The sequence below is a fragment of the Hemicordylus capensis genome, chromosome 4, assembly GCF_027244095.1.
Source record: "Hemicordylus capensis ecotype Gifberg chromosome 4, rHemCap1.1.pri, whole genome shotgun sequence".
NCBI lineage: Eukaryota > Metazoa > Chordata > Lepidosauria > Squamata > Cordylidae > Hemicordylus > Hemicordylus capensis.
In genome coordinates, this window is record NC_069660.1 from 96,158,696 (window position 1) to 96,171,510 (window position 12,815).

A 12,815-nucleotide genomic window follows, 5' to 3' on the forward strand; every position below is an offset into this window, starting at 1 on the left:
ATATTCCAAAAAATTGTCTAGTACTCATTCAATTTCATTTTTATTACAAGGTCAACTGCCTAAAAAGTAAGAGATTCCGAAGAGGAAGAAAGGATTCCTAAAATTTGATTAATAGTTCAGTTCCTTGCATCTCCATATAGGACCAAGAAAGACCCCTGACTTAGATGGACCGATGATCTGACTCAGTAATCAGTATATGGCAGCTTCATATGTTCAATTTTCCCAGCCCTCAAATCAAATTATTCTCTGCAAGTCAGATCCTTAAGCCACAGCCAACCAGTCATCACTTTGAAGTGACCAACAACCAGGGCTTTATAAAGTTGCAAAGACAGAGAAATGGAAAGTTCAAGCAAGAACTCGGGACTCAAAATTCATTTCCAACCTGAATATCCTACTTAAGAAACTGCAAATATAATCAAGCATAACACATGTCACTCTATTTTGCTATGCATACATGTGCCAGAAGGTACCCATAGTGAAATGGACACTTGCACATTCAGCATGTGGTGGCATGCAGGCAGGGTACATGCAGTTTCCTACATGGAAGTGATCTCTATGTAGGAAATCAGTCTTATGTGACGCAGCCCTCGTTCTCTTCCCTCCATTAATTTCATTTCTACTTTACCTACAGGATTATAAACTAGTAAGCAAATGCAGCCTGTTAGTCAGGCGGGGAAATATAATGCAGGGAACCACAGCTTAGAAAAATGCAAAAGCATTCACAAACATCATCATCTGTTGGCTCCCAACTTGGTCTCAGTGCATTAGGGGGCAGTGTAGGAACACAAACTTGCCAGTGCTTTGTTATGGTGCATCCCTCACTAACTGCTGATGCATAGCTAACACAGCAACAGACATTGATTTATGTTCAACTTTCCATTTCATCAGAGAGATTTTCAAAATGCTACACACACAGTTCAAAATTTCGTAGGAAAAAACACAGCTACCAAGTGCACACCAACAGGCACATACACAATCTGTAAGAACTCACCAAGCAACTGAAACACACACACACACACACACACACACACACACACACACACACACACAAATGGAGTCTTCTTTCATTCCCAACCCATTAGGGAGCATGGATAGGAAACTGGCAGTCTGGATCTTATCCCTCTATTCCTTCCTAGACCACCAACACAGCCATAATTGTAAAAGACAACACTTGTGCATGTGGGACTAACATATTTATGGAATGTAATTGCCCACTGACTGCTGTGAAGCTTAAGTATCCCTATAGGAGATACTTGAGGAATTAACTCGGGAAGGCCCAGTGTCACTGGTTGGCATGCTTGGGCATCTGCCAGGGCCCATACCCTGCATGTCCACTGTTGATTGCTGACAGACCTCAAAAGCTACTGCTACTGTGAGGAGGAGGAGGAGAAGCTTCTCCTTCTGAGCTGGCTGCCTGCTCAGCTGCCTCTGCTTGGGTGGGGGTGTGCATGTGTGGCAGGTGGCAAGTGAGCAAGTGGCAGTCCTTGGCAGTGACTGTTCTTTCTTCTTCACTATTCACCTGCCCTTTAATGAAGAAAGTCATTACCCTCCAGGTCAGGGGAGGGGCTCGTTGAAAGTGGCTTGCTTTGGGGCCCTCAGAATGACGACACCACTGCATCTGTGGGTTTAGGAAGCTGGACAAAGTGCTGAGAAACTGACCTGCTTGTTCCCCACTCAAATATTAAGTGTGACTGCATCCTTAGCATTTTGGATCTTAGACTGATCATTTTGGAAGCCAAGAGACCAGCCCCTGATTTGTTGGTAGGGTGTTTAACTTTCTTGTGGTTTCTGACTTGGGGACTGCAAAGAGAATCACAGACCAATATAGCCATGTTGTCAGCCACTTGTCCAGCTTGACTCAGGGCCAAAGACCAGTGCAGACACTGACAGCTGAACAGTGCACCACACTGACAACATCTGAGGACTGCTCCTTTGCATGCTTATAAGCATCTTGCAAGACCTGCTAGTGGGTCAGCCTGTACCACAATAGTATACACAGTGCATAATATAAACATTTCATCAAGATTCCTTCCAGCTGTCATGGCCAGAGGTAAAAAGCTTGCAATGGCATTTATTGGCCCGATGTATCTCTTCCCATGACCTTCACTCCCTCAGTTCTACCACCCTTAGCTGCCCCAAACCCTCCTGGTTCCTTAAACTACTTTGCCCATTCTCTCCTGCTGGCCCTTAAGCCTGGACCTGTTTCCCAGAACCCCTACAGAATACTCTCTCTCATCTATCTATCCATCTGTCTATCCTCAGAGTCCACCGCAAAAGGTGAGATACTGCCTCTCTACAGCTAGAAGCCTTGCCTTGTCACCCTTCTCAGTTCTGCTCTTCCACTATGAATGATGGATCCTCTTTACTAGGCACTCAGTAAGAACCCTCTTTCCTGCCACTGACAAAGGCCAGGTCTAGGCATATAGAAGACCACCTTCCTACCTGACCTCATGGTTTAAATGGTTGATCCTATTGGCTGTCTAGAGAAGCAATCCCACGGAGCAGACTGCCCTGCTGCTACTCGAGGAACAAAGCTTTTACACTGTACAACCTGAAAGTCTAATTTACTGGCACATGAGAAATTTATTGTAAAATTAAATCATTTTCTTGTACTCATAAGGAAAAATACTATAAAATGGCATGTTCATACACATGGTGGTTGAAATGTAGGTAAAGTAAATTATAGTTTAAGAACATACGGTAAATTACAGTATACATTCAAATTGTAGTCTACCCCATGGGTGTGACTTTTTCTAGCCTGTGGAGATTTGCCAATACAGGCAGTCCAAAAGGCATGTGAAAGGAATACATGTGGTTCTTTGTAGAATATACCTGTACCTTCTGTGTCCTTCTCTCCAATCAACTTACTCACAAAAACCTAGGAGATGTAGCTTGAAAGGCCTTTAAGAACCACTTTCCCTAGAGTCAGCAAAGCATAAAGTCAAGTCAATAATACTTTGCTCAAAGGGTTGCTCAAGGGATTAAATATAGTTCAAAACAAATGGCAAATAGTGGACAGAGCAACTTTTATCAGTGATGGAAGAAGGATATACCTACAGATTCTCAATAGGACATACGTATTAATACACCTCATCTGAAACCAAATTGCCAGACTTTTCCAACTAAGCTACTGCTTCAAGTTTAACACACTGATGGTTTAGCCAACTATTTTCACCCAGGGCTGTAAAGTCTGGAAGAGCTGTCCACAAACAAAATACATCTGAAAGAGTACTGGCAAAAGATTGAAACACATCAATCAAACAGATTGAAATTAAAACCCTGGCAACACATATGTTGTACCCAAGGCATACAATGCTTGGATTGCTGGCAGATGTTACAATCTTCTATTTATTTCTTCCAATATCTAAACTGCTCATTTAGCCTGTTTCTAGTACTTCAAACCAATACTTTCTCTTTGTCCCCCCACCACACAGATTTTAAAGTAGGACTCTTCCTGCCAGTTACAGAGATGAATATGAAGACATGCCAGCAACAACATACCAGATTAGAGAAATAAAAGTCTTAGGTAGAAATTTGCCTTGTAAAAAAAACAGCCCCCAGTCTATGCTGTGTAAGAAGATGTTTGCACAATAGGCAGTTTGAGGACCGTAGGCCACATAATGTATGCCAAACCAAACTACCCTTCCCCAGGATTTCTTCTCATATACAATCCATAAACCTCAAATGAATGCAAAACAAATGTCCAGACTACAAGCAAGATTAATCACTTATGAGCAATGGATCATACTGAGAAGCAGTTTTGTAATACAGCACTAAAATCTACACTTGACTACTGACAAACCCAGTACCAGTGCATGGAACCGGATGGCCCCGTTCGTTACGAGTCCAGACCGGCCTCAAACCCAACCGGGCCAGTTTGGTCCAGCACCCCTCTCGGCCCCACCCGGTGCGGTTTGGTCCAGGAGGTTCACGAGCTTTTTTAGTTTAAAAAATAATATTTTTTTACGTTACTCCCCTCAGGGGAGTTCCTGGAGGCGGTGTGTGTGTGTGTGTGTGTGCAGAAGTTTCCCCTCCCCCGGCCAGCTCTCTCCATTGCCCTCTCCGGCTGGTTCAGCCGGTTTTCAGCCTTCAGCCAGCGGTACGGCGGCCATTTTGGAGACCACGCACCTGACCTCTGCGTGGCTCGGGCCACACAGAGGCCAAGTGCACAGGCATGAGGCCTCCAAAATGGCCACCGGGCGAAGGCTGAAAAGCCAGCCAAACCAGCTGGAGGGGGGGCATAAGGACAGCCGGCGGGGGGAGTGGGAACCCCTGCGGAACCCCCCCCCCACCGCTTTCAGGAACTCCCCCCAGGGGGGTAAGGTAAATTAAAAAAAAAACCTAATAGAAGCTTGTGAACCCCTCGGACATTCAGGGGTATTCGGTCCAGGGTCAGACTGAACGGGGTGGTTCGGTTTGACCCTGAGCCGTTGAACCGTACCGGCTCAACGTCGAACTGGCTCAACGTCGAGCCTGTTGGCACACCCCTGCCAAGTACTTAGCTAGCTGTGGGATAGCTGTGATGTGTGTCCCCCTTTGCCTCCTTTTCATGGCCAATAGCCTCTCATACAGATGTTAAGTACTTCCCAGCTTTCATGATTTTAAAGTAGGACTCTTCCTGCTGGTTACAGAGATGAGTATGAAGACATGCCAGCAACAACATACCAGATTAGAGAAATAAAAGTGGCAAAAAACTAATCTCACTATTTCTCATGGCTTCTAAGCCTACCACTGTATTTTTTAAGGAACTGCCAACAAATACTGGGAGTTAGCAATTCCAGATTTGAGTATCATAAAGTGCTACATATCCTCTGCGACTAAGCAAATGGGCACAGTGGCAACTTCCTTATAACATGCAAATTAATTTGCAGGTCTTCAGCTCACGATAAGTCTCCAACATGGCCCTTCTGAGTGGCACAATTTAACAGAAACCTGTTAAAAATCTGAATGGTTTGAAATCTCTTTTAACATCCCATGTTTTCTCCTTGCATATCTTTCATATTAGATCTTGCTCACAAATCAAATACCAGGAATCACATACGACTTAAAACAAAACTTTGCTATAAGAGCAGAGATGAAGGGGGAAATCAGTTCAGTTCCAAAACATGGATCTGTAATATTGTGTATGCCTCTTTCTCCTGCCAGTGTGCTGCAGTTTTGGCCAAGACTAGATATGCTTCTTCCTGTGGCTAAAGCTTAAGCTGGTTTTGTTAAAAGATTTCAGTGATGGCAGTTGGAAAAAATCAAGTGGTTAACCAGAGAGGAAAAAGAAGAACCAAAATCCTGAATGTTTTGAATTACACACAAGCCTGTAATGACCAACAAATAAATATATTTTTTAAAGCAGCTTTGGAAAAAATCTTAAATTGTTGGGGAGAGAAAAAGCTAATCTTAGTTTCCAGAAAAGAGAAATCGACATGATACTACAAAAACAAAAAGGTATGCACACGCTCTCTCTCTCTCTCACACACACACACACACACACAACTGCTTACAATGATTTGCGGCTGTTTTATTCCAAAAGTATGGCCCCTTGGTGAGCTGCTTAAGAATCTATTCGTGCACACACTTGTAGCAACCAGCAACAAAAATCAGAAGATTCAACTCTTACCTGAAAGAAACCCGGAGGAATGGGTCCCCCTGGCATTCCGTCATTTGGAGGAATGTTTCCAAGTACCGGACTTGGCGCTGCAGCTGCACTCTGCACAAAACACAAATATACAGATAAATAGCACTGGATTCAGATCAGCTGAAAGGGAAGACAACACATTTCATGGCTCCTTCAATTAGCACATGACCAATAACGAGTATCATCATTATCAGGACTACCTCAGGAAATCAAACCTTAACACTGCATTGTAAAAATGCGCCATTAAGACTAACAGAATGCCAATGACTGCCATTTAGATTAATGTGGAAGTTAGGGTATAATCCAAGTACAATACCCACTTTTAAGAGGTTGCCAAGAAAATAAAGGAAGTTAGGAACATAGGGAGCTGCCATATACAAAGTCAGTCCATAGGTCCATCTAGCTCGCTATTATGTACATCAGAGATTCTCAACATTGGATCCCCAGATGTTATTGGACTTCAATTCCCATAATCCCCAGCCCCAGTGGCCTTTGGTTGGGGATAATGGGAGTTGAAGTCCAATAACACCTGGGGACCCAATGTTGAGAATCCCTGATCTACACAGACTGGCAGCGGCTTCTCCAAAGTTGCAGGCAGGAATCTCTCTCTGCCCTATCTTGGAGATGCCAGGGAGGGAACTTGGAATCTTCTGCTCTTCCCAGAGCAGCTCCATCCCCTAAGGGGAATATCTTACAGTGCTCACACACCAAGTCTCCTGTTCATATGCAACCAGGTCAGACCCTGCTTAGCTAAGGGGACAAGTCATGCTTGCTACCACAAGACTAGCTCTCCTCTCCAGTTGTGTCCTACACCGATAAAACTAAATCATCATAATGTAGTTTTGAAATATACTTCTAGCCAAAGAAGCAGGACTGGCATATCCATTGTTAGGTGATCACCGCAGGCAGTGGACTGACAATGCTTGCCACAATCTACCTCATCTGTCTGCTGCTCTTCCTCTCTGAATGTGAAAAGGAAGAAGGGAATGGCAATGGCATAGAGAGAAAATGTAGAGGAAAAGTGGATGATGGACTAGAGCATTTCTAGGAAACACTCCAGCCCACCACTCATCTCTCCTCTATACATTCTCTTCTGCTCCATTTCCCTTTGGTTCTTTAAATCTAGGAAGTGTGGGCAGAAGAGGTGGCATCAGCGCTTGGCACATTGTGAGGTAAAGTGGGGGTGGTATTTGGCACAGCAAAGCACCTCATGCCACTGTGTCCAGGGACATCTGGTGTTCCACCTCAGGTGTGGCAGCCCTACAAACAAGATGGCAAGCTTCAGTCTTTTGGTGGAGACCTAGCTGTGGGTATGCAGAAGCACATTCTGGATGCTTCAATTACTACATCCAGGCTCTAGCTCCGTGTACAATATTACTATTCAAATAGCCAGACTCTTGGGAGGAATAGCAACAGTTCTCCTGAAGTGTTCCTTCCAGCAGGGATTCCCAGATGTTGTTGACTATGACTCCCAGAATCCCCCAGCAAAAGCCATTGTAGCTTGGGATTCTGGGAGCTGTAGTCAACAATATACTCCATACATTTAAGTACCAGTTGCTGACATCTCAAGAATATCAGTTTCACCTACAGTCACACAAAGTTTCTAGTTCTCTTGATGGAAAAGAACACCACAATTGAATACCTTATCTAAACATCTCAGAAACTCTAAATGTTTCTTAATGGAGCAGAATGAAGAACATTTAAAGTTAAACTAAACTGAAATGTTTGTATTCCTCCCACCTTCCAAAGGAGCGCAGAGCAGCTTTTTAGCCTCACAGTCACACAGTGAGCTAGGTTATGGGGCAGGCCCAAGGCCACCCAGTGAGCTTCAGAGCCAAGCAGCAATTTGAAGCCGGGTTTCCCACATCCATAGCCAATCCTCTAGGCCACTGCACCACACTGCAACTCAAGTTTCCTCTCTATCCCACAAATTCTGACCCTTTATTCAATTCCCTGAGTTTCTAAGCAACCAAATAGATACAAAGAATTTAGTCAATGCCCTCATTTGATCTTTGGCACTACATTATGAGGTTTATATGGGATTTGGGGGGAAAGGGCCTAACCATTAATAGACCCCGGTATAATTTGTTCATCTTGTCTGGAAGGGGAAAAAAGAATACCTTATACTAACAGAACCAGTAATTTCTTTTCTTTTAAATTACACTTGTCCCCAGCAATTTCCTAGTGCAACATAAACAATGGCAAATGTTTCTTTTTGCTCTGCAACTTGGTTTTGCCCAAAGAGAAATTTAGTTTCTTTTACCGGTACTTTTACTATACCAGCTCAAGTCTACACCAAAGGTGACTGCTGCCACAGTCAGGCTTGTTTCTGCTCAGCAGAACTGTTAGTATTTACTACTTCATTTCCGTTTTCCAAAGAGAAAAAGAGGCTAAGTAGCCAGACAACATCCAGGGCATGAAGGAAAGGCATGAAACAAAAGCAGCAGCTCAAGAGGAAGAATAAAGTCATTTCTACAACTACTGCAGGAAGCAAAGAGTTCAACAGCCACAAGACTAAGGAAATAAGAATCCAATTTCCATTTCTAAACCACCACTCTGTGTTGGCCTTTCACCTACGGAAGCAAACTTAAGGTTTTTAAATTAAAATTTGGCATATTCCATCTCTTTTGAATGCAGAGTTGTACGCCCTTAACCAGCTCATGACTCAATGTGTTTGCCAGTTTCTGCTCTGAAAAGCGGCAGCATTACATAAGCTAGCTAGCAGAAGGAAGACAAAGAATTCTTCCCTTACGATACACCACTGCTGACAAAATACCCTTTTGTAGATCGAAAAAGCAAGTTGTGCTTCAGTCATTTTTCATTAGACCCTATAATTCCACATAGCTTCCACATTTCTTATTGCCCATTTTTAATGAGACAAAAGTGTGTGATTGTGAGGGAAATATTCTAGGTATTCAAGTCTCAAATGTTAGACAGTCCCCATGCTCTCTTTGTAGCCCTTTTAAAGTATACTAAAGTATACTTACAAAAAAGTTCTCTCCTAATATTTTACCAGCCACCTAATAGCACAGTGGGGACTTGCCTAGGGAGCAAAAGGTTGCTGGTTTGAGTCCCCGCTGGTATGTTTCTTGGACTATGGGAACACCTATATCGGGCAGCAGCAATATAGGAAGATGCCGAACAGCACCATCTCATACTGCACGAGAGATGGCAATGGTAAAGCTCTCCTGTATTCCACCAAAGAAAACCCATGGCTCTGTGGTTGCCAGGAGTTGACGTTGACTCGAAGGCACAACTTTAAAATAAAGGTAAAGTGTGCTGCTGAGTCAGTGTTGAATCCTGGAGACTGTCAAAGACAACCAAAGGGCACAACTTTACCTTTACTTTAATATTTCACCAGGAGGCTCCAACAACAGTACTTGTATCTTCTTCCAACCTCTGACATGGAAGAGGAACATTCTACTAAACTCAAGATAGGACTGACCACAGAGAAACAACTTTATGGAAGAGCCACATGAAATAAAGCAAGGAAGTTTACTTCAGTTTTCTCTTCCTGAAAGACATGGCTTCCAAATGTAAAGTATTTTACTATGGAGGTTCACCCAGTCTTGTCTGGAACACAATCCAGAAAAAAGTTATCCCACTCCCCGTGAAATCAGCGCCTTAGCTAGATATAGATTAACAAAACCATTAAATATTTTGTCTTCCATTACCTCTTCTGTTCACTTGTGTTAACTGTAAGACCCACTGACATTTTACGATTGGGTCCCGACCTATCATGTTTAAAAAATCATTGTAATTAGAATATGAGTAACACTAGGTGAGGGTTTATATGGTCAATTATATATGGGCAAGTGCCACCATGATGGGATATTTTGCTGCAATTCTTCCATAGTTGCTGGGCTTTACAGACATACCCAGACACAGAAGAATTTTAAAATGCAATCACGTGAAGGTCATCAGTATTGTACAGTGACCCAATTCACATTTCATCATGGATATATCCCACAGAAATATCCTGATGTGGGGGCACACTAGATATATTGTATTAAAATAATTTAGTTCCCACCTTTCTGTTTTCAAGAAAAACTCTCAAGACAGCTTACAAGACAACATTTTTAAAACAATGCTTAAAAAACAAAAACATTCAAAACAATAGGGAAGAAAGCAAGGAGCCAGCTCGTACAGGGCCAAGGAACAAATTAAAAAGTAGGTTGGAATAAATTATTCCAAGTAGCCTCTTGGAATAAGGTCTTCAGATGATGGCAGAATGTCATCAGGGAGCAGTCCAGGAATTCTCTCATGTTCCTACAAACCACACCTTCAACTGCAGTGGGGTACACAAGAGGGTTTTCCCAGTTCATCCAAGTGAATGGGCAGGCTCATGTGGAAGACAGCCCTATACAAATGAGTTACCATTAAAAGTAACTCATGGAGAGGAGAGCTGGTCTCGTGGTAGCAAGCATGACTTGTCCCCTTAGCTAAGCAGGGTCTGCCCTGGTTGTATATGGATGGGAGACTAGAAGTGTGAGCACTGTAAGGTATTCCCCTTAGGGGATGGAGCCGCTCTGGGAAGAGCAGAAGGTTTCAAGTTCCCTCTCTGGCTTCTTTAAGATAGGACAAGATTTTTTTTTCATAGGACAAGGTTTTTTTTTAATTGAACCAACAAACTACCAAAGCATACAGTATAGGGCTGAGAGAGATTCCTGCCTGCAACCTTGGAGAAGCCGCTGCCAGTCTGTGAAGACAATACTGAGCTAAACAGCCAATGGCCTGACTCAGTATATGACAGCTGCCTGTGTTGCTATGTATTGGGAACCATCATTCTGTGCCCCGAAAGTATCCTTAAGTCTCACCAACCACAGATGTATCAAAATAGTTGTTTGCTATACCAAGTGCCTCCCATCTTAAGAACAAATGTTGCTTCTTCATTTGAAAGATTCATTACTATGATCACACCAATGCAGAGCTTATTTTTACTAAGACATAAATTTGTATTTCTTGTGAAGGAAAAGCTTGAAACAATATGGGCAAAGAGCAAGATCCATAAGTGGAAAACCTATAATTTGTCTCGGTTTGGCAGAATCACTGCCAAGAAAATAGTACTCCTTTGTGTTAAATTATTCGTTTCAAATTCTTCCAAGATTATAACAACTGATGAACAGATTCAGAACTAGAAGACCCTTTTTGAACAATTATATCTGGAATGACAGAAAGAAAACCTCACCATAAAATATCACCATACATATAGAGGGGGAAATAAAGAAGGTGGCTTAGCAGTTAAACTTGAAGCTCCAGTTTGAGGCTTATCATCTTTGCCATAAATGTTCAGATGTTTGACTTTTCATTGGATAGAAACATAAATATTAGGTGTAAAAATGACTCATACTAATATGATCCTATTTCTGCCTATCAGCCTAACCTACTTCACAGGGTTGTTGTGAAAGAGAAACTCAAGTATGTAGTACATTGCTCTGGGCTCCTTGGAGGAAGCGGGATAGGACAGAAATGAAATGAAATAAATATCAGAAATGTGTCCCAAGCCAGAATGATACAGAACCATATCACGATGGACAATCTGATTAATCAAATGAGAGCTTTTAAGAACGTGGGTAAACCTGAAGCATTTTTATTTATTTTTTTGCTACCAGACATCAATTTCCAGCAAATACAAATTGATCACTCCCTAATATGGTGTTGCCTGATAAATATAAAATACTGATAATATGTAATAATCAACAACACACAAATCCTATTTTGGTTGTTCAGATTCATTTCTCCCGCTACCTGTTTATTAATCTGTCTGTATGTCTTTCCTTTGTCTGTCCCTTTGTAATTTTAAAAACCTGTTACTGGGGGAAAATCACTAAAAATGTATTAGTTAAAGGGCAGCTTCTGGTTCTCTCCCTCTCCATCCTGCTATGATGGAATAGCAGAAAACAAGAGGCAAAGTACAGAAAAATTATTCCTTGACACTTTTAGTACTACCAGTTCACACCAAAAAGCAACTGCGCTGAGCAATTATATAATGGGATACTCCCCCAATAGGTCTTGTATTAGAAATGCCATCATTCTATACATATTAATTAATTTCTGTATGATAACCACTTTGGGAACTTTGATTGAAAATATTCATTGTATTTGTATTCGTATAATGTATACACTCACTTTCTGCACTAGTGCAACTAACCAGCCAGTTCACCCCCTCTTGAGCATACACAGAAAGAATTAACTAAGAAAACTGTTGCTATTTGAAGGGGCGGGTGTGGTGGCGAGAAAGAGAACAAATACCCCCTCCTTTCCCTTTACTTCCCCAGGCATTTGCAGCCACTCCAACAGTCTCCAGCTGTGTGGCATTCCTTGCAAATGGCTCTAAAGGAATTCAGGCAACCACTGTTATCCCAAGAAACAATCCTCTCCAAAATCCAGCACCAAAGTTCCTGGCAGGCTCCATACTAGATGACTTTGCTCTATCAATAAAAGCTAGATTTGAGGAGGCCTACAAAACTTTTACATGTTTGCCTTGTGCCCTTTGCTGTCTCCTTACCAGGTGTAACAAAAGTGTGATCATATTTTTCCCCTCTCTCAACTGAAGGCAGGGGGTGGATTGGAGAGAAAGCTTTTTCTTCTGATTTTTAAAGCATCGTTATAAATGCAGGTCTTGCTTGTCTTGGAATACTAATAGATAGAGAGAAATCAAGTGGAATATCACAAGCACAAATGAAGGAATACAGAGGAGAAGGAATTTTTAAAATCAAAGATCCTTACAGTCCTATGTCTCAATGCCCATTTAGTCACATCTGGCAAAAGTGACCTTGGGCGGGGGGAGGTTACATGCATAACCTCTCGATTAAATTAACGGCAAAGAAAACTGAGCAACGATGACCAAAACATGTTTTAAAAATAAATAAAAGAAAGGACTTTTTAAAATGTTGTAAACCAATTGAGAAAAATAAATTAAATAAAGCATCTTCTCTTGTATATCATAGAGCTGAAAAACCAGGGAAACAAGCCCAATTTCTCTCTCCTTTGCAGGCCATTTTAAAAGCAAGCGGAAATTTTAATCTGAGGCCACTAAGCACATTGTAACTTCTCTGCAAAGTGAATGAATGCCCTTAATGAAAGTATGTACAGGATCCAGTTCCAAACTGCAGTACACCCAATTAGATTTTAAAAAATAAATAAATAAATAAAATAAAAGCTCTCTATCACACAAAGTGCTGCT

The 12,815-nt window shown here is 42.0% G+C and overlaps 1 protein-coding gene across 7 annotated transcripts in view; it reads right to left on the reverse strand.

Annotated features, from left to right (window-relative positions):
- SSBP3 (single stranded DNA binding protein 3) overlaps window positions 1-12,815 on the reverse strand; it is a 222,379-nt gene that overhangs the window by 55,834 nt on the left and 153,730 nt on the right. For 6 of the 7 annotated variants that reach the window (XM_053243608.1, XM_053243606.1, XM_053243610.1 and 3 more), the window contains one exon: window positions 5,612-5,701. The exons of the other annotated variant lie outside the window; for it this stretch is intronic. In XM_053243608.1, coding sequence (XP_053099583.1) covers window positions 5,612-5,701 — 90 coding nt within the window. The remainder of the gene's footprint in view (window positions 1-5,611; window positions 5,702-12,815) is intronic. 7 annotated transcript variants of the gene reach the window in all.